The following is a 23,357-nucleotide window of genomic DNA, read 5'->3' as shown; positions in this document are numbered from 1 at the left end:
GGGTGCCATTCCAGGGAAGAGGGGAGCAGGGGTGGGGGAGGAAGCAGTGGCCCTGGGTGGGCTGGTGCCTCTGGGCCTTCACATCTACCCCACCACCATCTTCCCAGACCTGGATAGACGGTGACGAGCAGCTGAGGGGTGAGGAGAGGGGCCCTCCCAGAGCCCCCTCGTCCTATGGACCTCTCCTTCCCCCTACAGCTCCCCCCCATCCTAAAACCCTCAAACTAGCACCATGAGTATTTGATGAAGAACACCAGCGCTCCAAGAATCCAGGCTGGGGGCTTCTTCTTCATTCTTTTCTTCATTTCATTTCTTCAAATGGTGGGTCCTTCTGTAGGGGACAAGGACCAGGGCTCTCCTGGGGACTCTGCCCAGCCTGCGTCTTCTGGTCACGACCTTGATGACAAAGGAGTTGAGACTCCAGGTTAAGCCAGCACACCTCCCAGCCACACCCTCCCAAGGCCTCCAGGAATTTTATTGGTGGCAAGTGCATCAGTGCCCTGGGCAGGAGGAGGGGCGTGAGGCTTAGTCACAGCACGAAATAAAGTGGGGGCACTGAATCACCTGGAGGCCAAGTACTGGCCCCTGGTCTGTATACCCCCTGTTATAGGAGGGGAAACTGAGGCTCAGAGAGCCGACATGGCTTGCCCATGAGCCTGGCCTCTGGGACAGACTTGGGAGGGAGGGGCACAGAAGTAAGACAAGGGGAGCGCCAAGGACTCCTGGACAAAGCTCACCAAAGAGGCTGGCCAGGTGTTAGTGAATTGGTCGACCGAACCCACACTGGGGTCCTAGCTCCGGCTGAGACCCCCTGTCTCAGCCAGGGAGGTTTGATTTGCTCAGTCAATAACAAAACGTATGCTGAGACTGGAAGAGCACCAGCTTTCTTCAATGGCCAAAGAATGGAGAAGCGGGGACCTAGTTCACAAATCAACTCAACCCAATTCAGGTGGAGACACCAAATACGTAAGAGGGTTGGAGTAAAAGGGAGGGGTTTGGAATGAGTGGGAGGAATATTCATGAGTTATCCAAGAACAGGGGTGTGGTTTGGACCTGGAACTGATGCAACTCTCCTTTTCAGTCCTTGTAGGTGCTTTTTGGTTTGTCATCATGGTGATTGCCAGCTGTCCTGGTGCTGGTGGGTGTGTCATTTAGCTAATGTATGGAGCGTGTAATAAGGCTCTAGATCTATTGGAAGTCAAATCCTCCGCCATCTTGAGCCTAGTTGGTTCTAATTGATTCTTGTTTTTTATCTGTTTGCTGCTTCCTCCTGAAACTTAGATAAGAGTAATTGGTTTCTATTCGAGGAAGGGGCAGGGGTGTGATTCTGGGGAGACAGCTTTGGTACCAGAGGAGGGGGGAGGAGGACCAGGAGGCAGAAGTGTCCTAGGAACCAAGGGAGGTGAGAAGTTCGGAGGCAGAGGTGACCGCTGCCAAAGGCCAGGTAGGTGGAGCGCACAGAGGCCTGCGGTGCCCAGGGTTGGGCAGCACAAAGGCCCTGGTCACTTTACAAGTCAGTGAAGTAATAGCCTTGGAGAGGGGACCCCAGGAGTTCCGGCCCCTGCCTCCGGTCACCAGCTGGAAAGACTGATGGGGTTTCCATGGAGGGCAGAAGCCCCTGGCCCACCCTGGTGCCCAGGAGGCCTCACCCTCCTCAGACCAATAGGGAGCATTGGAGAGAGCCCCACCCAGAGGCAGTGGACTCCACGGCAAGCCGGCTAGAGCATGGTCAGGGTCAGATAAAGCCGCCAACGTGCTCCATGGGCACTTGGCACACGGTGGGCCCTAAGTAAGCTTTTGCAAGTCATGCATAAGCAATGTGGCCCTTTCTTTGCCCTGGTGGTGTTAGCGAACACAAGTTCGTGTGCCCAACACACTGTGAAGCCAAACAAACCAAAATGTTGGAGTTTGGAGCAGAGAAAGTTTTATTGTGGGGCCATGCAAGGAGAACGGGGCGGGGCGCTCATGCCCCCCAAAATTCAGAACTCCTCGAAGGCTTTCAGCAAAGCATTTTTATAGGCCAGCTGAGGGAGGGGAGTCGCAGGGTATGTGATCAATTCTCTGATTGGTTGGTGTCACAGAGGTTAACATTATCAATCTTTAGGCACCAGAAGGCCCCTGGGCTACGAGCTCATGATCATCAAGTAGTTAATTTCTTCCATTTGGTGGTGGTTTTTAGCATCTGAAAAATTCAGGAAATATGCCTGAGATACTGTTATCTGGGTACTTCAGAGAGGAGCTACAGCAGAAGATATGGAGGAGGGGTCTGTCCTGGGAAAGCCCCATAGGGTCCTGCTTGGTTCCAATGGCAGCCCTGCCCTACCAAACCGCCACCGGCTCTGCCAAGCCAGGGCCCCCATTGGTCCACATAGGCCATCAGCAGTTCACTCCTCCCCCACATCCAGCACCCATTTCCTACCTGATCTGCTTGGTCCAGCTCAGTTTCCAAGAAAAGATGGCTATGATGGAGATAAGGCAGCCAGCCAGCACGAAGGTGGGTCCCTGGGGCAGCTCTCCTGTGAAGGAGGCGGGGGGCAGCTGGGCTGGACTTCCGTTGGGCCGGGCCAGGGTAGGCATGGCCGCGTCAGGACACCCTTCCCTGCTCTTGGCACCTCCCACTGACCTACTCAGAAGCGCCAGCTGCCCCTCTGGAAACCAAGGGGCCATCTCACCTGGGGGCACCAGTGTGAAGGGAGTGTGCCGGACGCTGACGTCGTTTTCAGCCTGGCACCGGAACCAGTCCGACGTCTGGTTCAGTGGGAAGGAGAAGTTGGCTGGCTGCCCAGGGTTCCGAGTCTGCTGCATGTGGATGTGCCCGCTCCTCCTGACCAGTCTGTAGGTGATGGGTGGGCTGCCCGAGGATGCCTGGCAGAACACCTCTACCCTGAGGCCTGACCCCCTGTCCAACAGGGTGAAGTCAGCTTGCAGCTGGGACACCGGCTCTGGCAGGGTGGGAGAGGGCGGGAGCACAGGTGTGGCTGGCAGACTTTAATGCCCTCTCCCTAGCCAATTCCCTCAGTACACATGCCTAATGAGCCTAGTGGCCTAACTGATTGATTGCTCCTCCAGGCAGCCTTCTGGATTTCTCCCTCCGCCTCGCGTCTGAGCTTCTACCCTACTTGCGGTGTATACCATACAATTTCATACATGTATTTGGTTTTATTTTCATGTGGTATATTCTGGGTTGCCAGACTTAGCAGCTAAAAATACAGGACACCCAGTTAATTTTGAATTCAGATTAACAATGAATACAATTTAGGCAGTTTCTTAAAGATGAGACAGTCCAAAGAGGAAGAAGGAAACCAACGTTTATCAAGCACCTTAAGAAAATGCTGGTTTGGCAATTCCTCAAAAAATTAAAGAACTACCATATGACCCAGCAATTCCACTCCTAGATATATACCAAAAGAATTGAAAACAGGGACGCTAACAGATACTTGTACACACGTGTTCACAGCAGCACTACTCACAACAGCCAAAAGGCGGAAACAGCCCAGATGTCCATCAATGGATGATGGATAAACAAAATGTGGTCCATCCATACGACGGAAGAGTATTCATCCATAAAAAGGAATGAAGCACTGACACCTGCTACAACATGGATGGACCTTAAAAACATTATGCTGAATGAAATATCTCAGACACAAAAGGCTACATATTGTATGATTCTATTCATGTGAAATACCCAGAATTGTTTAAATACCCAGAGAATTCCCTGGTGGTCCAGTGCTCAGGACTCTGCGCTTTCACTGCAGGGGGCATGGGTTCGATCCCTGGTCGGGGAACTAAGATCCCACATGCTTTGCAGTGTGGCAAAATAATAAAAAATAAAATAAAAAATAAAAAATCCCCAGAGACAGAAAGCAGATTGGTAGTTAGTAGGGGCTGGGAGAGGGGCAACGAGGAGTGACTGCTTGATGCATATTGGGATTCCTTTTGGGAAATGTGAATGGACCAAATGCTACTGAATTATCACTTTAAGATGGTTACCTTTGTGTTATGTGAACTTCACCTCAATTTTTTAAAGAAAAGAAAAAAGAAACTGCTGCGGGAAAAGTCTACCTCTTGGGTTTAGACTCTTCCTGCTCAGAACATTACTATAGAGATAAATTGAAATCAGGACGTGAGTAGGAAGCACAGAGAAGTTTGGAACACAGGGTGGGAGAACTGACACTGGCTTCAACTTCTAGAGTCAACAGTTTTGTCCCCTGCGGCAGGGGCCAGGCGCTCTGTCAGTCCTGCATATCACCGCATCCCTGGCCAGAAAGTTACTATCTGTTGGCGGAACGAAGCAGTTGCTCTCAGGTTGCACGCTGAAGCGTGGCATCCCCTCCTCGCAGGGATCTCCTTATGTGATAAAGGGGCGAACCTTGAGTCCTGTGGCCCCGGTGTTCCTTGAGGACACCCTGGAGCTGGCGATTTCCTCCCAGGATGGGGACAAGTAAAGTACAGAGTGGGCCAGGCAGCCAATGAGCTGGCCCAGCGTTCAGGCCTGATACTGGACAGTGGCCTGGAGGCATCTAGGGCCTCTCCACCTTCCGAGGTCAGAGATCAGAGGTTTTCTCATCCAGACCTGCTCTAGGTACCTTCGCCATAAGCATCTCTGCCATACGCATCTTTGCCGCAGGCATTTCCACTGCCAACATTTTCACTGCAAAACTAATTGGCCTTCCAATGCGGAAGTCCCGAAACTGATACCTCTCTTAAGGAAGGAAGAAATTTTAGTAAACAAGAAAAAGTGGGGGCTTTCCTGGTGGCGCAATGGTTAAGAACCTGCCTGCCAATGCAAGGGACACGGGTTCGAGCCCTGATCAGGGAAGATCCCACGTGCCGCGGAGCAACTGAGCCCACGTGCCACAACTTCTGAGCCTGTGCTCTAGAGCCTGTGAGCCACAACTACTGAGCCTGCGTGCCACAACTACTGAAGCCCGCGTGCCTAGAGCCCGTGCTCCGTGACAAGAGAAGCCACGGCAATGAGAAGCCCGCACACCACAATGAAGAGTAGCCCCCGCTCGCTGCAACTAGAGAAAGCCTGCATGCAGCAGCGAGGGCCCAACGCAGCCAAAAATAAATAAATATAAATAAATTTAAAGAAAAGAAAAAGTGTGATGCTGAACGAGAAGATGAATCAACAGGCAAAAAAAAAAGGGATAAAATCCTATGAACAAAAGACTTAGAAGACAAGTGATTTAGATACAACCCACAAAATAAAATCAGTTATTTGTGCAGTATTGCCATGAATCTACACACATTTAAATATATTAACATATTTTCTATTTCATAATAAAGTCTTTCATTTTTCAATTCATTTTTCATGTTTCCTTATGTCCTTTTAAATGTCCCTCTTTTGTTTATTTTTTTATATTCATACGGTGAAATTGCCTTCTGGCCAATTAGTTGATTAGTTATGTGGTGACAATGCCTATAGCAAAGATGCCGTGGGCTGCAGGTGTGGTGGCCAGGTTTCTGCTCCCAGATAGGTCAACATCTGGTTCAAAGGGACAATCGGAAAGCAGGGGGCAGGTGGGTATGACCCAGACCACGAGAGATGTTACAGTGGAGGGATCCTAAACTTGGAGAGGTTGGACAGAAGTAGAGAAACAGGCCACTTAGGAAAGGCAGGACTTCAGAAGAACCGGGAGACCAGATGCTCACAGCACCCAGAGGACTCTCCTCCCTGGACCCAGGACCAAAACCCACTCTGCAGCCACTCCCAGCAGGCATTCATCCATCCAAACCGCCTCTCTGCTTGGGAGTAATTTTTCTGTTTTGTAGGCAGATCCTGGAGTCGATTTCGATGTAGAAAACATCTGTAAGATCTTCCTATTGGTCTGATCTTGCCCACACCAAATTCTCCAAGACAGCGATCGCGATTAAACAAAGATGCCTTCTGAATGGGGGCTTGGGAGAGAAGTCTGAATGATTCGTGGTGGGCACTTACCTGCCTTTTCAAGGAGAGTGTGTAGGGGGGGGATGCTTGGGCCGGGGGCGGGGTAGAGAGAAGGGTGTATGAAATCTAAATATCATATACCTCATTCCTCATCCTTGCCCTGCCAGACACACTGGCTCTGGAAATGCTGCGATCAGAAAACTGACCACTGAGCAGAGAACTGGAAGAAACTAGAATATGATGTTCTTCAGAGACATTTCCTAGGAATCCTAAAGTTTCTGACTGCTAAGCATATTTCCTTCTCAACCAGGGGTGATTTTGCCTCCAGGGGACCATTGTGTCCAGAGACATTTTTGGTTGTCACCAATGGGGGGTGAGGTGCTCCTGGCATCTAGTTGGGAAGAGGCCAGGGAAGTCGCTAAACATCGTACAATGCACAGGGCAGCCCCCATAACAGAATTATCCAGCCCCAATGGCAGTAGTGTCAAGGCTGAGAAACTGGTCTAGACAACTAGCAGCGGCTTTGCAGAATCAGGATTCTCTCCTTGCCCACGGCTGCTCAGACACCGCAAATCTTTTCTCATCGGCACCTCTTTCTAAACTTCATGAGAACACCATTTTTTCATACTATTGTTTTTCAAACACTCCTTCATGCAAAATCTTTGAAGTTAAGTAAAGCTCTATCTAGAGTTTAATCTACTCTCCAGGGCACCAGTTTGCAAACTGCTACCAACAATTTCGTCAACGTGACTCTGGGGCCCAACGGTCAACGGCTCTTGGGGCCAGAATCTTCCTCCCCAGGGAAATGCGGGTCCAGGCTTAAGGGTGATGACACTTTTGCTCCCTTCATTGTGGGGAAATGACCTTGACTTAACAAAAATGGAAAGAAAAAGCTGGCCCACCTTCATTTCCATTTCGATGGCCATTAATAGAAGCCTGATTTACATAAGTTCACAGACAGGAGCCACTTTCTTTTTTAGTGCCCTACAGGGTAGAGCATTCACTTTTTATTCTAACAAGACTTGTGTGGGTCTTTCCTTTTGATTATTTAGTTTATGCATCTAGCCCACCCATAACGAGTGGTCTATCATTTAATTACAAATGCATCATCTGTGTCTGAACATTTGAACGATAGGATGGCACACTCAGAATTTGATGAAGTGACAAGGACACCCTGGGGACCAGAAGCTGAGCCAGGCCAGGGCTGGGGTGATAGAATGGCTGTGCAGAGCCTCCCACTGTTGCTAAAGAAAGAGCGAGCGGTTTAGGGCTGTGCCCAGGCCGGGGCAGTGGGCTGCCGCCCAGCTGGGCTCGGAGGCCCTTCAGGATCGCCCCTACCTCTCCCTAGCTTGTTTCTGTGATAACCCAGAAGCTTGGAGATTGGAGTCCCAACCCTGGAGGTCCAATTCATTAGACCTGAGCTCAGGCCCAGCGATCTGATGAGGGTTGAACAAGCAGCCCATCTGTTGAGAGTTGAATTTTGTCCTCCAAAAAAGAAGATGTATTCAAGCCTTAACCCCAGGTACTTGTGAATGGGACCTTATTTGGAAATGGGGTCCTCACAGATGGACTTCAGTAACCCATGCTGGATTAGGGTGGGCCCTAAAGAGAAGAGACAAAGACACACACACACACACACACACAGGCCATGTAAAGACAGAGGCAGAGCTTGGAGTGATGCTGTCACAAGCCAGGGAACGCCAAGGATTACCACAGCCCCCAGGAGCGAGGCTTCAGATGAAGCCTCCAGAACCAGGAGAGAATCAATATCTGTGTGGTACTTCGTTAGAGCAGCCCCAGGAAACTAGCACAGCCCCTTACAAGTGAAGCGGGTTTCAGGAGTGTGGGGGAGGGGACAGTTATCAAGATTCCTTTGTACGCACTCTGAATCTGTCCTTCAACCGGCCGCGCCCCAGCCCCCCACCCCGAACATTGTCTTCTTTCATGGCAGCCCCACGGGAGACCCCAGGTCCCCAGGTCACCCTCATCTTCCTGCCCCACCCTTTCTAGGGCTCTGAAAGTCTCCCTTTACGTCCCACCTCCCCCTGCGCCCTCTGGAAGGCTGGTAGGCTCAGTTGGCACCAAATCCCGTAACCCTCAAGCTTTCCTCTCACATCTCACCTTCTACACCTAATGGAAACCAGCCTCCCCTCCCCCGGGCAGTGCCTACACCAGTGGTATCTCAGGTGGCAGGGGATCCTCACAGCCTTCCCAACACTGGCCTGGGATGGCGAGGGCGGGCATCCTCTTGCTATTTCTGGACCACTCTTCCTCCTCCCTCCCTAAACAGCAGCCTTGAACGTCATGTCTTCAGACACCGCACCCTGCCCCTCTGGGTTACAATTACCTAGAAATGCCCACCATCCCTTGAAGATTCTTGTGCCTGGTTCCTGCTACACTCAATACTGCACTTGCCATGATTCTTGGGGATTTCAAAATACACAGACAGAAACGTTCCAAAATCTTGGCTCTTAACACCCAATATCTCAGGCCCAACCTCTTGTTCCCATCAGTAGTAATCAGTTGTAAGGCTGCCCTTGACTTCGCCAGTCCCCCAGTTGCTCAGACCAAAAACCCCCGAGTCATCCGTCTTCCACAGCTGTGTCTTTCCCATCCCATCCCATCCCATCCATCAGCAAAGGCCTTCAGAATATATCTTGACCACCTTGCCAGGCCTCCTGGCTATCACCCAATCTCTCCTCTGGATCCCGGGAACAGTCTAAAGCCTCTCTGGGATTCTACCCTTCATCCCCATCTCATCTCTTCTCAACACAGCAGCCAAAATGACCCCAGGAAGAGTAAATCAGGTCCAGCCTTCTGCTGCAAACCCTCCCATTGCTATGCCCACAGGGCCCCCCTACTCAACACTGCCCCCCCCCCACCTCATCCAACACTCCCCTGCCCCTGCTTCCTGTGCTCTGGCCATGCTGGGGCCTCAAGCAGCTCCTGGCACCAAACAGATGCTCAACCAGTAATTATTGAATGACTGGATGAATGAATGAATGATTTGTCAGTCGGTTCCTTAGGAGTTTAGTTAGCAGGACTTGCTGGGCAAGAGTCTTAGCAGAAGTCAGGGGCCGGAGGCGGATGGACCGGCCCTGCCCAGGTACTTGCTGGAGACCCAGAGGCCAGGGCCCAGGGCTGTTCTCCTTTTAGCGGAAACACCATGATGTGTTTGTTTTTAAAGCAAATAAGGAAATGATAGTTCAGCCCGAGCCGCACTCAAGTGAGACCCACCCTTAAGTGGAATAGAGGCGGCTGCAGCTGCAGCCCTGAGACCAGGGAAGGTACAGGTCCAGATGAGGCCAGAGGAAGGACAGCCGCCCTTGCAGAGATGCGGAGAGGAGGAGGTGACGGACCCCCTTGACTTTAAGGGTCACGGGGCCAGAAATGGGGGCAGGAGATGGAAGGGGAGTGGAAAGGTGGAGGTGGCAAAGCTGAGGGGAGGAGGGATGGCCACCAGGAGCATACCCTCTCACTGGCTCTGTACACCAGGCGGCTGGTGGAGAGAGGGGCCCTGACACCTTCCTGTTGCCTCTGAGAGTCAGGCAGTTGCCCCTTTGCTGGACCTCGGGGAGGGGGGAGCCCGGACTCCCTCATTCTCTCACTCGCCCTCCTCCTGGGCCAAGGCACCCCACCAGAATGCCCCCAGCCTGCCCTGGGGTCACACCCACCCCGAGGGGCTTCTGCTACAGATCAGGCACTCAGGTAGAGTGATTGGGGTACACCTGCCAGGGGACACGCCCTCTGCCCGCCTCCGCTGGTAATACCCCCCCCACACACAGCCCAAGGGGAAGCCAAGCACTTTCCTTGCCCCACGTTCTGTCTGTTGTCCCGCCCACTCCCACCTCCTGCAGAGCCTTCTCTCCTCCAACCCTCCAGGGCCCTGCAAGGGTTGAGGCTGGGGTCCAGAACCGTCCAGTGGTCTAGCAGCAGACGCCACCCACCAGCAACACCCTTCCCCCGGCCGGCCAAGGCCTCTACCGTGGGTGGGGCCTCTGACTCCAGGGTCCCCATCTGGGGGTACTCCGCCCTCCAGCATGCTGGGAAACTCACCTTTCTCCTGCTTCGCGGAGCTGCTGGTGGCTGTTAAGAGAGGGGAGGGCGGTTAGGAGAGCCCAGGGTGGAGGGGAGGCCAGAGCCCACCCAGAGAGCCTCGTCCTGAGCCCAGGACTCCACAAGCACCTTCACTCACAGAAGCTCTTTGGAGCCCAGAGCATTTCGTATCATCAGCCCATTCTGCAGATGAGTAAAGAGTGGGCCCAGAATGGTGAAGCAATAATTAAGGGGTTGGTCTGAGACTCAAGCCTAAACCTTCCCCTCTCTGTCCTGTGCTTCCAGAGGTGTCTGGGCCTTTGGGTCCCACCTCTCCTGTGCTCCCTAGGCCCCTGGACCCTGAGCCTGCCCCCTCAAGGCCCTGGCAGTGGCCCCCTCCCACGATGTCCCTGGGCAGCTCACCTAGCGCGGCCAAGCAGAGCAGCGGCAGGACTCTCATGCCTCTGCCGCGTGGGGCCCTCAGCCAGGCGAGCAAGAGCTTCCTCGAGCGAGGCCACCTCCACTCCAGAGCCTCTGGGTGCCCTCTGGGTGGGTGCGTGCCTGCAGCGGGGAGATAACCTGGATGCCACAGCGCCCCAGGGCTGGGCCCGGGACGGGACTCTCCCCACACGCCCAGGGAGTTAGGAGGGGCCTGGAGCCACACCAGGGCTCACAGTCGCTGCCGCTGCCGAGCTGTAGGACCCCAGGGTAGATGTCCATGTCCTCACCCTGGAGTATGTTATGGTAGCCAGCAGGGGGAAATTAAGCTTGCTAACCCGCGGATTTTGAGACGAGAGGATCATCGCAGATTATCGAGGTGGGCCTGATGTCATCATGAGGGTCCTTCTGAAGAACTGGTGGGTTGGACCCCTCAGGGCGGGGGCTCAGGGCAGAGAGAAGAGAGGGGTCAGGTAAGGTGGGACTAGGACCCATCCAATCCCACAGAGGCTTTTTTTTTTTTTTAAATGAATGAAGTGACTTTATTGAAACACTCCCTGTTTATACACTGACACAGCTGCATGCGTTTTTCTCCTGCTATCACGGAACGTGGAGCTTTGATTTGCACACAGGTGCCTTCCTCAGGGAAGATGTCCCACCCCCGGGGAACAATTTGCTTCCTGTGCGGGCTCTTCTCTCCTACAGAGCCTCACAGGTCAGTGGCACTCACACCCCAGGAACGGGCACCTGACCCAAGGAAGGCCAGTTACAGCCCTGCCCTGGGGCCCCTAGGCCCGGCTCAGGGGCACCCAATGAGGCCTGGGCGTGTTGGGAAGCTGGTCTGGTGGGATGACCCTGCCCAAGCCTGGGCACAGTGTCCTGGAGCTCCCCGGAGGACTAAGCTTTGTCTGTCACCTCGGTGGTCCCTTCTCCTCAGTGGGCAAGAATCAGCATCTGTCCCTCGCCACCCAGAGTCCTGACTCGTACCCCTGGGGATGTGCTCTGGGGACCCACCTACCTCTCTGCATTTGGGCAAAAGCTAATCTTCTCTTAGTTTTCCTAGCGAAATTCCCTTCCAGAAAGTCTGTTCTCACTCTGCCGGGAGGGGTGCGTGGAAGGAATTGACGACTGAAGGCAGTCAGACGGGTCCCCGCAGCTGCGGGCAATCTGTTGCCTGAAGTCCCAGAAGCTCGAGGTTTTTCCTCTACGTTGTGCTCAGGGCTTCTGATTCGAGCTGAGGCAGCTCACGAGAAGCCTCCCCCTTTTATCGGTGTGTCTGGGGAGCCAGAGTCAGAGCAGAGAACGGTGGGTGGACTCGAGGGACAGTTCCCCCAGGCCTTGGTGGGACCGGGGGCATCTTTCCCGCCTTACCCCGGCTACCCGGCTACCTGTGTGCCCCATCAGATGAGGGCTGTTTCTCTGGGCTGTTCTGTGCCTCTTCTCCACAGGCTGCAGGTGTGACAGCACTGAGTAGGTTGCCCCAGGTGAGCCCAGGTCACCTAGATGGAGCAGAGTCAGGGTGTCCTCAAAGCTCTCCTGTCACCCACTAGACTTGACATTTCGTGATTTCTGCCCACCGAGGGCCAGTCTCCTCTATGATAAATGGCCTTACCAGCACCTCCTTGCGTCACTTTCCTGGGAGGGTCCCCTGGGTGGGAATCTGTGCTGGGCTGCCTTGGCCAGAGTAGCTGGGAGCCCTCTCAGGGCTGGGTGGGGAGAGTCCGGGACCCCTGCACCCCAAGGTGGAGGCACTGGGGCTCCTGCCCTCCCGCACCTGCACTGGGCTCTTGCACCTGGAGAGACCCTGGCTTCACTTACTGCAATAACCCCACGGGCCTCTCCCTGCCCACGTGTGTCTCCTTTGCTACTGGGAGAGGCTCAACGTTACCCGACCCCCGGGCTCTCCAAGCCCAGCCACAGGTGTGCTGGTTCCGCCTTCACTCTGGTTGTCCTCGTGGGCCCCACAGCCCAGTCTAGAGGCCTCAGAGTCCCAGTTTCCGCAGCTCAGGCCCGCCCAGCCTGTCTCTACACCTTGGCTCAGGCCGTTCCTCTGCCTTCATCTCCTGCGTCCTCCCTCCCCCAAGGCCCCGCTAGTCGCCCACTCCACGGAACCCTCCTGCTGACAGTGATGGCTCCCCCCTGAGCCCCAGGTTGCCTCGCTGGGCCGGCACGGTCACAGGGCCATCAGGGCCCCTTCCCATCTCTCCCACTTTGCTCCTTTAGGCCAATGACCATGTTGTAATAGGGCCTCAACTGCTCTCCCAGGAAGGACACTATGTAAGTAACTGCTCATTCAGTTCTCACAACCACGCAGAGGAGGGTGGTGTCATCCTCAGGTTTTGGTCAAGCAAACTGAGGCCCCGAGTTTGAGTTCCTCAAGGTCCCAAAGCTCGTGCCCCTCACACCCGGTGATGCACTTGGCTGGTTCTCTGAAGGCACGTGAAGGTGATGAGAAGGACCTGGATGCCTCAGCGCTGCAGGTTCTCCCGCTTCGCACCCAACAGCATCACCCCCGGGGGCTCATTAAGCCACAGCGCTGGGCTCCACCCTTAGAGGAGGTGGGGGTGGGGCCTGAGAACTGGCTTTTCTAACAAGTTCCCAGGTGATGTTGGTGCTGCTGGTCGGGGACCACACGTTGACCTTAAGCTGCTAATTAACAACGTGTGTCACTTTCTTTGGGGCCAGGCTGGTTGCTCTTCCCAAGCTGAGCACGTAGCTCCCCGTGTCTCCCGCAGCCTCATCACCAGCCCCAGAACAGGGCCCGGCACTTGTTGACAGGCGATGGGTCATGTGATGCTGGGTGAGTGAGAGAGAGGGACAGCGACAGGAGGAGCTGAGCCAGCCAAGACTCCAGTGACCACGTGAAGCCCCTGGACTGAGGGCGCCGGGTCAGAGCTGCCCAGATGCCATGTCCAGGCTGGGAATCCAGCCAGACGCTGGCCTCCTGCTGCTGGAAGTAGAGCCTTGTCAAGCACGTCCTGGGGTTTCTCCTGACCTTCCCTCCTGACGGCTCTTTAGGCCAGCAATCCTCAACCCTGGCTGCCGGTGAGTCACCTGGGAGCTTTAGAAAGTCCCGATGCCTGGCTGCTGGCTGCACCTGGATCAATCGCGTCAGAATCGCTGGCACAGGGCCAGCATCTGACGGGGCTTCTCAGGATTTCTCCGAGGCTGAGCACCACAGATTGAGAACCTCTGCAGCCTCGGCACCAGAGGCTTGGGAATCTTGGATGCAGCCCTGCCTTCTTGGGCAGCGGGCTCCGCTACCTCCTGGGGCCCACACTCGGCGTGTCTCATGATGCAGGGCAGATCTGAGCTCTGCCCCCTGCTGACTCATAACGTCTATGGGTCTCAACGGTCTCACACGTGAAGGAGGAATTACAGGAGGTTGTCTAGGGTGCCTGCAGTCAGAGCACAGTAAGCCCCCACTGTTTGCTCTCACTGCGGTCAGGCCTTCCCCTTCCCAGGTGGAGGTCTCTGAACATTTATAATGGTACTACCCAGGGTAAACAATTCCTGAGCACTGCCAATGGATGTGTATTTATAAACTGCATTCACGGGTTACTATACTAACATATTATGCATATTATAAAACATTCAACAAAAATAGAAACTTTTAAGGATTGAGATAAAAACATAAATACAAGTTCCCATATTTTCTTCGTGATGCCCCTAGGTGTATGCATCCCACCTTGGGGCACCCTGCTGGAGGGCCCACTTAGAGAGGCGGTGGTCACCAGGGGTCACGAGCGTGGGGCGAGGGGGCAGGAAGTGGGGAGCTGCACACGGGGCCCTGGGGAAGCTCCGGGCGGTGGTGGGGGTCGGTGCTACAGCTCCGAACCGCTGGGGAAGCGGCATCTACGGGCGGGGACCGGGACACCGCGCAACCCGGCGGGATCCTCAAGGGAGGGTTCCGGCCGGGGGTGCCTGGGTCCCGGGGAGCCCGGGCACGGGAATCCGGGGCACAAGGATCTCGGGCGCGAACCTCGGGAGTGAGGGGACTCAGGCCCCAGAGAGTCGCCGGAGCCCGGCTCCGGCAGCAGCCGCGACAGGTCATCCACCAGGTGCCACTTCTCCTGCACTTGCTGGGGCGGAAGCGGGGAGCGAGCGGCCGGTTTACGAGCGGCGCCTCCTCTCACCAGCGGCCGCTGGAGAAGCGGCCGACCTCGCAGGGGCAGCTCCGAGGCCCCGCCCCACCAGTTTCCCCTTCCCCGCCCCCGCTACGGCCCCGCCCCACCAATCTCCCGCCCTATCCCTAGACCCCGCCCCGCCGGGCCATAGACCGCGCCCCTCCAGATCCCGCCCCAGCCCAAGGCCACGCCCCATCAGGTCCCGCCCCAGCCTGGCCAGAGACCACGCCCCCACCAGAGTTTCACCTCCTACCTCAGCCCAAGCCCACACTCCCATCCATTAAACCGGGTCCCCAAGCCTAAAGCCACACTCCTGTTGCCTGGCTCCCGGCCGGAGGCACCGGTTCTCTCCCTCCACCTTCCCCACTTTTATCCGCGGCCTGAGGCCACACTCCCGACAGGGTCTTGCCCGCAGTCCGTGACCCCTCCCCAGTCCGGCGGACACTCACCCACACCAGTTGCTTCCGGAGCCCCCGGATGGCCCTCGCGCTGGCCTGGGACTGGGAGACGCACACGGTCAGGACAAGGCTTTGGATAGACGGGGATGCAAGGTCAGTCAGCCCCCTACTTCCTCCTTCCCTACCCCAGTCTCTTAAAAACCACCTCCCGGGGTCTTCTCTCTTCCAGGTTCCTAGACACCGCTTTCTCTCTCCTCTCCTTCCTCCCACTGGTCGCTCAGCCCCTCTCCTCTAAATGGCAGTAAGAATAACAACCGCGGCAGGCTCACAGCGTGTCTGCACCAGGCAACGTGCTTCCCCAGTGGTCACTTAAAGTGCCCGCTTTACAGGTGAGGGCCTGAGGGGGCTGCCCAGGGGCACAGGGCAACCCCCAGGCCACCTGCCCTTGGGACCCTGGCTCCCTGCGACCTTGGGCTCTCCTTGTCTGGCCCCCAGATCCCATGAGACTGGCTGGGGGTGCCCCCTCCCTCGGCTCCCGCTGCCCTGAAAGGCACCTGAGCAGGATGAGGAGGGGGAAGCTGAAGGCGTGGGAGCCCAGGTAGTGCAGGATGCGCTGGCTAGGGGGTGGGAGCCGGAGGGCCACCAGCTCTGGGACCACCTGCCAGGGGGCTGAGTAGTTGGTGAAGAGGCCACAGTCCCAGGAGGAGCGGATGCTGGGGAGAGACCGCCAGAGGAGGGCCGGTGTCAGTGCTCGGGTGAGGAGCTGCGGGCCCGGCAGCCTCAGCCCCTCTGCTCCCCTCACCTGCTGACCACATAGCCCAGGGGCGCAGCGGCCAGGAGCAGGCCCAGGATGAGCACCAGCTGGAAGAAGAAGATGGTGCTGGAGGCACGGAATGGCCGAGGGGACGCCCTGGAGTTCCTCAGCAGGGTGTACTAGGGAGCGAGCAAGGACACGGGGCGGTCAGCGCAGTGTGCAGATGGGAGGTGCCCGGCGGGGCAGCAGCAGGAGGTGAGGGCTGCTCTGCTGTTGGCGCTCGAGGTGCCCACACAGGTGCGGGCCTGCTCCCTCCCAGGCCCTGAGCCCTCACCTTCTTGATGTAGAAGGTGAGGAAGATGAAGATGCTGTTGAGCAGGGGCAGCAGGGGGCAGTAGAAGAGGCCCATCCAGGTGACCGTCTGTCCCTCCACGATGTCTAGCACGTTCTTGGGCAGCAGGAACTCCTCCCGGTCCAGCCAGGCCCAGAACCGGCCCGAGAACCGCTCCACCAGCAGCCTGGGGGAGGGGAGTGTCCAGGTACCCACCACCCAGAAGTGTGTGGACCTCGTGGGTCCTGGCTGTGGACCATAACACACTCACACGGAAACATGCTGTAGAACTGCTCACCCCTGGCTGTGGCCACTGGCCACCCCCAGACACGCCCACTCCACCCCCGTAGCGCCCCCACGTGGCTCACCTCCTAGGCAGGCTGACAAGGAAGGTGAAGGCCACCATGAGGAGGAAGTTGAAGATGCTGAGTTTGTACAGCTCCTCCCCCACCGAGTCCTCCCAGCACTGGTCAGAGGGGGCATCTGTCACTACCCTCGGTCCCCAACCGCCCCTCACCCACCCGTTGGGGGACTCTGTGGTCTAGGAGCCTTGCCTGGAGTCTGATGTGATTGCTAAGCTAAAACCCAGGCCTGGAGTAAGATTTGAGCAGACAAAGCCCACAGTCTGGGCTGCCGCTCTGCACAGTGCAGAATGTGATGTGAATGGCGCCCCCTGGAGGTGACTGCTGGGTGGGCAACTCTGCCCACAGCCTCTCACAAACGTGAGACCCCGAGAAGGACGAGGAGATCAAAGAGGTGGGGCTTTGCAGAGGACAGGAGGGACAGGCCCTGATGGAGTCACCGGCCACCTGGTAGTCACATGCGTTGTAGCCGTAGGACTCACAGCTGGTCTTGTTTCTGCCGATGCACAGCACAGTCTGGCCCAGCGAGAAGCAGAACATTCCCAGGCTGGCCAGCTTCAACACCACACACCTGGGGGTTAGGGGAGGGGGCGGGGACTGTGTCAGGGGAGGAGCCCAGGTACATGGCACATCTACTCGGGACACAGGTGTGGCTGACATCTGCATGAGCTCAAGTCTCTCGCGGGCCCAGCCCCCTCTAAACCCAGAGCCCAGCCTCCTTCCAAACTGCTCCATCCGTGGCGATGTTTCCCAAAGTGCGTTCCCTAGAATCTTCGTCTCCAGATGATTCACAGGAGAAAGGTTCTCTTTACATCAGTTTGGGAAACACGGCACAGTCCAGCCATCCTCCCCTCACATCCAGCTTGGAGATTCACAGGCACATACGTGCTTTTATATCATTAACGCAGGTGAGATCTTTCTTCTAAGGACTATTAATGCCCTAGTCCATTTACACTGTCCATATATCACAAACACGTGCATGCATACTCCTAAATAATATGTAACTGGATCACACAGGTAGGGTGGCCTAACCCAAAACGATTGCCTGGACGTTATATCAAAGTGTGGACTTTCTTTCTTTCTTTATTTTTTTTTTTTTACTTTTTGTCCGCGGCATGTGGGATCTTAGTGCCCCGACCAGGGATCGAACCCTAGCCCCCTGCATTGGAAGCACGGAGTCTTAACCACTGGACCGCCAGGGAAGTCCCATGAAGTGTGGACTTTCAAGGCTGATGCACGGTTGGAGCCTGGCTGGGAACAGTTGTTCTTGTGTTGAGGAAGGCAGGGGTGGGTGGGGGCTTATTTTTATCTTTCATCCTTTTGAGCATTTTGAATTGTTTTTTTTTACCATGTGCACGTGCTATTACCCATTCCAAAAATAAAATTTCAAACCAAACACAATCTACCTCGGAGGGATGCAGAATGGGCTCCGGACAGCTTCTGTGCCAGGGAAGCCCAAGGAAAAGCAGGCCCTGCCAAGTGAGGGGTGGGTGGCAGACGGAAAGAGAACCTGGGCTGGAGCTGGTGTGTGTGTGGGGTCCTGCGGGTGGGTGGGTCCAAGGCAGGACCCGAGGCCTGGGAGAGGAGACAGAGCAGAGCCTGGGGGCGGAGGAGGGCTTGAGTCTGAACCTGCACCCAGCAGGCATGGGGAGCCTCCCTTGGCCATGGCGCTTGACCCTTTCAGACCTCAGTGTCCTCATCTATCCAGTGGCAATGAGGATGGTCCTAACTTCACAGGTCACGTGAGGATGTCAAGGTGAGGGGTGTAAACCCTCGGGGCACATGAGAGGGCGCTGTGTTCCTAGGTGGGTGATTGTGGTACCCAACGTCCCCTGGCAAAAATAGTCACTGGCTTGCTTTGGATGGTGGGGACTGGAGAACCTTAGACTCGGGCCCCCCAGACTGTGCGTGGGAGCAGCTGCCTGCCTTCCCTTGCACGGGACCCCTGGTGCCAGGTGATAACCAAGACGGGCGGCAGGACACAGCCCTTCAATGCCCTCCACACTCCGTCCCACCTGTCACCCCCCAGGTGTCACTCACCAGATAAGGGTGAGGTTGACCTCAGTGTTGGGAGGGTAGTTTTCCAGCTGGACCAGGAAAACAAACAGCAGGGGACCCAGAAAGTTGACCAGGGCGATGACCCCAGGGGGCAGGTACTGGAGCAGCAGAAACAGGGACTCCTGTGGGGAGAAGCGGATAAGGGGGTGCCACGGGCTGGAGGGCCCCCAGCGGCTCCCCCATCCCCTACGACCCCCTCAAGTGTAACTCTGGTGCAGGCCCGGAATCTGGAAGCCCACGGATTATTCCCAGTGGCAGCAGGGGGATATCCACAGGTAGAGCCTGTCTGACTTGGTTATGACCTTGGGCAAACTGCTTTAACCTCTGTGAGCCTCGGTTTCCTCTTCTGCAAAGTGGGACCATCCCGTCTCCTCCCCCAGGTCTGGCCAGGATTAAATAAATGCATGTCAGTCGCCTGGCACCTCCTTGTTGTCCTGCGAGTACTTGGTGGCCCAGAAGATAGCACTGATGGCCCCAACCACCAGGAGCCCGATGAGGATGTTGACCCGCAGGTAGGTGAGCAGGTGGCAGGCCCTCTGAGCCCGGGTCTGATGCTGCACCATCAGCAAGTGACGCCCCTCCTCCAGCTCCACCTGTCATGGGGGCAGGGGCAGGGGCACAGGCGGGTTAGGGCTGGCCCAGGTGTAAGGCGAGGGGGCTGGCAAACAGCCCCAGGTCGGTGTGCGTGGGGAGAAAGGCTGCCAGGCTCTAGGCAAGGTTGGGGTGACGCTGAGGCGGGGACAGACGGGCTGGTTTTATCTAGAGCACCCCCAGAGTACCGTGCAGGTGAGCGCTCACACCCAGACACGGCACAGCCCCCGCCTCCAGCTGGAAAACTGTGTGTGCACACACACACACAGACACGCTCCCACACTCAAGCCACACACTCATACACACAGTCCCACGTGCTCTCACACTCATTCACACTCCCATCTCACACTCATGCACGTCCTCACACACACCTTGAACTCGTTGCTGATCTCATGCTTCTTGATGGTGGCTGCCTCCTGCCCCTGGATGCAGAAGTCCCAGGAAGAGAAGACCTTGGCGCTGAGAGGCGACCTGTAGTCCTGGCCCAGGAACATCTTCTGTGGCAGCCCCTTCACCATCCTGGAGGGGGCAGGAGGCCAGGGCTCAGCCTTGGCTCGGCTCTGATCTGGGGTGGGAAGCCCCAGGCAGCCCTAGGTGCAGCCTTTGGCCTCGGCCTGGGTGTGGGGGTGGGGACACAGGAGCGGTGGCCCCGCTCCTGAGGTCTGCAGCTGGGGATGCAGAGTTCCGGCCCTGGAACCTCCACTGGCAGGGACTCCCTGCCAGCTTGGGGGTACCACGCCAAGGAGGGGTGATCAGGGAAGACCCCCCTGGAAAGGGGTGGAGGCAGGGGCTCTGCTCTCACCGCTGTAGAATCCCACAGAAGCAGAGGAGCAGGCAGGCCAGTGGGCTCAAGAAGTAGGCCAGGCGGATGCTGTATACTGAGCTGCTCTCAGGCCCAGCTCGGTACGCGCCGTAAAAGAGAAAGGTGTTGTTGAAGGCCTGGGGATGTCAGACGATGACAGCTGAGCCAGGCTGTGTGCTAAGTGTTTTCTTGCCGTTAACACATTAGCTCTCGCAGTAACCCCATCAGGTAGGGAATACGAGTATCCCCATTTCACAGAGGCTCAGGAGGGTTAGGCAACTTGTCTAAGGACACACAGCTTGGAAGAAGAGCCAGGACTGGAACACGGGAGCCCGCGTGGTAACCACCCAGTGGCTTCCAGGAATGAGGGTAGGGTGGTGCTTATCCCAGAATCCTGGACACTTTTCCCTTCTTGTCCTTCAAACCCCCACCCCAGCTGGGCTCTGAGGGCCGTGGGCACATGTCCATGGGCCTGGGCTGTGCACAGTGGCCTCAGCCTCTCTCTGACCCCATTGCTGACCCAGCCAGCCTGTCTGTGGAGGACCGTCTCCCTAGAAGCCAAAGTACCCTTGGAGGGGTGAGGGTCCTCTTAGACTGGGGTTCCCTGAAACTAGATCACCATGTCCCCCAGCCTCCCTGGTCCATAGCCAGGACAGACCCACTCACCCTGCTGGTTAAAACATTCCAAAGTAGATTGTTGAACTTGGGAACACCAGTCTGGGGTTGGTGGCCACCAGGACACTGGAGGGCTGTCGAGGAGGGAGAGGGGTCCAATAGGGAAGGGTCCCCAAGGCATAGGTGAGACTCTGCCCCTCCCACTCCATAGCCTCCAATCTCAGGAGGCCTGAGCAGGGTCCTGAGGGCATGTCAGGAGGCCTGTCATGCAAAAGGCGAGATCGAGTAGAGCCTCAGGGCTGGACCCAAGCAGGACGATGCCCAGGGTTTGGACACAGAGGGTTGGGGCTGTCCCAGTGGACCAGGCCCCCCAGGGTTCAGGTGGGCTCGGGGGGCACTGTTCCCTCCGTGGGCCAGGCACTCACTGAAGTTCAGAGCAGGTCCTCTGTCAGGGGGGCGGAGCCAGGTCAGGGGCAGCAGAACGAAGCTGGTGGTCAGAAGTAGGGTCAGCAGGTTAAGCAGCAGCAGGAAGCGAAGAAAGGTGAAGTAGGACTGGATTCCGGTGCCAAAGAGGCCTGCGGGGAACAGCAGGTGGGTCAGGAGGCGCCGAGCCATGGGCCCAGCTGATAACCTGAGGGCTGTGGGGTGTGGGTGACCAGCCTCACAGGGACCTCAGTTTAATGGCCAGTTCTGGAGGCTGGCCTAGCAGTACCTCTAACAGCCACCAGGGGTGCCATCATCCATCAAGGTTTGAAGGGTGGCTCTGGGGGCAGAGGGGGATGTGTGCGGAAGGCGGGGTGGGTTGGTGGGGGTGGAGGGGAGCAATGGCAAGGGGGATAATGCCCTCCTCTGGTTTCTAAATTAGACATTGAGACTCCAGAGAGGGGAGGCAGGAGGTGGGGATTGGGGTTCAGGTCCTACCCCCGATCTCGTAGAGAGCCCCCTCCCAGAGCCCACAGCCCCGGGCCAGCCGCCGTGCTGCCTCCCCCAGGCGCCGTCGTGCAGTCTGCTGCCTGTGGCGCCACTGCTGCCAGCACGAGGTCTTCACCCCTTCGGGCTCCCGCAGCTGCCTGGGATGGGGTGGTGATGGGAGGGGTCCCTGAGTCACCCAGCATGCCCACCTGGCCAGGCAGAGCAGCGCCCTGGGCCAGGGAGTCTTCCCGCTGCTGGTGATTTCCACCCCGCATCCAACAGGTGCACCCTCTCCCCACCCCCACTGCTCCTCCTCCGCTCTGTTCGGCAGGGTGCTCAGGCACCCACCGGATGAAGCGCTTGTCCCCCATGGCGTAGGGCAGCACCCGCACAGGTTCCTGGGAGGAGCACAGCCGCTCCATCTCCTGCTCCCATAGCTCCTCGCCCGTCGGCTCAGGTTCTGGCTCCCCTGGGGCCTGCACCGACCACTGTCTCAGCATCTCTGTGATGGGGTTGAAGTTGGGGTTGTAACGCTCCCCCTCCTGGGAGGGGATGTGGGGTGGCTGTTGAGTGAGTCTCACGGTCTTGGCCTTGGCATGGCCAGCAATGAAGAGAGGGAATCCTGTTGGAGGAGATCTGGCTCAGTCTCCAGCCACATCTCAAAGCAACGTATGGCCTCAGTTTCCCCATCTGTCAAATGGGGAGAAAGGTCCAAAGGGCTCGGAAAGATGGGACGTCACAAACAAAGCCAAGGCCAGGTGTGGCCACAGTTAAGTGCGGTGGGGCCCAAGGCCCGCTCTGCCCCACCGCAACCCGTTACCAGTGGCCGCAGCCCTTCCCCATCGCCCTCTGGCAAGAGACAATTCCATGTGCTGATTCTCCCATCGGGAAGACCTCTCTGCCGCAAACCCCAGCAGTTCCCTGGATTCAGCATCCTGCAACACCTCGAATCTGGACGTGCTGGGACCTCCTCTGTCTTCTACCTGGTGGTCCAGATCCCGGGACTGGGTCCACCCCGGCCCCCCATGGAACCCAGATGGGGAAGCGTGGCTACAGCCCGCCCGTGGGAAAGGGAGGAAGGCAGGGACCCCTCTGCCCCTCAGCAGCGGTTCTCACCCCTCCCCCGCCAGCTGCCAGCAGCTCCTCGGCCTCAGTTCTCTCTTCCACCCCCTCACGATCCCCCCTCCCCCCACTATGCACCCAGCTCACCTGGGGACAAGGGACCAAGTCCCCGGAGGAGACCGTCCTCCGACTGGCTCCCGCCACTCCCGGCGGGGCTGCGAGAGAGCCGAGGGGAGGGGTCACATGACAGGAACCCCAGCACCCCTAGCCGTCGCCTCTCTGCACTCCTCTCTCCCCCACCTCCGGCAGTTCCTCCGCGCTCCACTGAGGCCCGCACTTCCTGAGGGGGTGCGGGGCGCCGGCGTGCAGCTGAGAGGCGCGGCGCGTGCGCGCTGGGCGGGGGTCGGGCCCTTCCCCTCCCCACGGGGCACCCGCGGCGTCTGGGCGGAAGGTCTGACCCTGCGGGGCTGCGGTCGGCGGGGCGCGGGCCCCGCCCCTTATCCGCCGGTAGCCCCGGCTCCGCTCGGCTCAGAGGGCGCCATAGTGCAATAACTTAGGGGGTGGGTCCGACCACTTGAGGCTGCTCGATTTTCAGAGGCCCTAGGCGTTATTTCTCAACTTCCCGCCTCCGTCTTTGGCACTTAAGCCGAAGCGGCCCAGCGTCTGGCCTATAGGAAGCGCTCAGGAACCGGCTGCACTCATGCCCCGCCCCGGCGAGTTGTCTCGGCCCTTTCTCTCTCTTGGGACCCCCTGGGAGGCCCCGCGGTCCTGTCCTTCCTCCTTCTCCCTCTCCGCCTCCTTGAGGGCCCCCTCATCCCTAACGAGCTCCAGTGGTTTTTCTGCCTCCCCGCCTGCTCCCCCTCCTGATTTTCCAGATCCCCCTGCCCCCCCCTGCTCCGCTCCCCATGCCAGGCCCCAGGCTGGGTGCTGGTGCTGGGCACACAGTGAGCATAGAGATAGAGACGGGACGGGAGAGGGGGGA

At 57.4% G+C, this 23,357-nt stretch overlaps 2 protein-coding genes across 6 annotated transcripts; both read right to left on the bottom strand.

The window, feature by feature from the left end:
- Nucleotides 1–418: 418 nt before the first annotated feature.
- On the bottom strand, nt 419–11,474 carry LOC309650961 (protein IL-40). The gene is made up of 6 exons (XM_082443044.1): nt 11,382–11,474; nt 10,349–10,486; nt 9,947–9,976; nt 2,673–2,942; nt 2,420–2,516; nt 419–1,276 (listed from the first exon to the last, which is right to left on the bottom strand). The coding sequence occupies exons 1-6, from the start codon at nt 11,389–11,391 to the stop codon at nt 1,222–1,224; spliced, it is 600 nt and encodes a 199-aa protein (XP_082299170.1). The 5' UTR covers nt 11,392–11,474; the 3' UTR covers nt 419–1,221.
- Nucleotides 11,475–11,524: 50 nt separating this feature from the next.
- TMC8 (transmembrane channel like 8) lies at nt 11,525–22,713 on the bottom strand. 5 transcript variants are annotated; one of them, XM_082442978.1, is made up of 17 exons: nt 22,523–22,638; nt 21,662–21,935; nt 21,323–21,471; nt 20,827–20,976; nt 20,453–20,535; nt 19,787–19,923; nt 19,356–19,503; nt 18,816–18,986; nt 18,376–18,515; nt 16,783–16,906; nt 16,342–16,439; nt 15,977–16,160; nt 15,691–15,821; nt 15,443–15,601; nt 14,940–15,018; nt 14,346–14,445; nt 11,578–11,639 (listed from the first exon to the last, which is right to left on the bottom strand). In XM_082442978.1, the coding sequence occupies exons 2-17, from the start codon at nt 21,811–21,813 to the stop codon at nt 11,608–11,610; spliced, it is 2,037 nt and encodes a 678-aa protein (XP_082299104.1). In that variant the 5' UTR covers nt 21,814–21,935; nt 22,523–22,638; the 3' UTR covers nt 11,578–11,607. The 5 variants fall into 5 exon arrangements, with proteins under 5 accessions (XP_082299106.1, XP_082299104.1, XP_082299105.1 ...); XM_082442979.1 differs by lacking the exon at nt 11,578–11,639 and adding an exon at nt 11,874–13,761; XM_082442980.1 differs by lacking the exon at nt 14,346–14,445 and having other exon boundaries at nt 11,525–11,639.
- Between the last annotated feature and the right edge of the window lie 644 nt (nt 22,714–23,357).

This window comes from Balaenoptera physalus, assembly GCF_965194825.1.
Source record: "Balaenoptera physalus genome assembly, chromosome: 20".
NCBI lineage: Eukaryota > Metazoa > Chordata > Mammalia > Artiodactyla > Balaenopteridae > Balaenoptera > Balaenoptera physalus.
Note: the sequence above shows the minus strand (reverse complement) of the source record. Positions and strands in the feature narration are given on the sequence as shown.

Coding starts and splice junctions, on each gene's coding strand:
- LOC309650961 (XM_082443044.1), bottom strand. Junction 9,977..10,348: donor GCTCTGCTTGGCCGCGCTAG/GTGAGCTGCCCA, acceptor CTCTCTTAACAG/CCACCAGCAGCTCCGCGAAG. Junction 2,943..9,946: donor CTCCGCGAAGCAGGAGAAAG/GTGAGTTTCCCA, acceptor CCACCCTGCCAG/AGCCGGTGTCCCAGCTGCAA.
- TMC8 (XM_082442977.1), bottom strand. CDS start 21,813: ATGCTGAGACAGTGGTCGGTGCAGGCCCCAGGGGAGCCAGAACCTGAG. Junction 20,536..20,826: donor AGGACCTGCTCTGAACTTCA/GTGAGTGCCTGG, acceptor CCTCCTCGACAG/CCCTCCAGTGTCCTGGTGGC. Junction 16,440..16,782: donor ACAACGCATGTGACTACCAG/GTGGCCGGTGAC, acceptor CCCTCTGACCAG/TGCTGGGAGGACTCGGTGGG.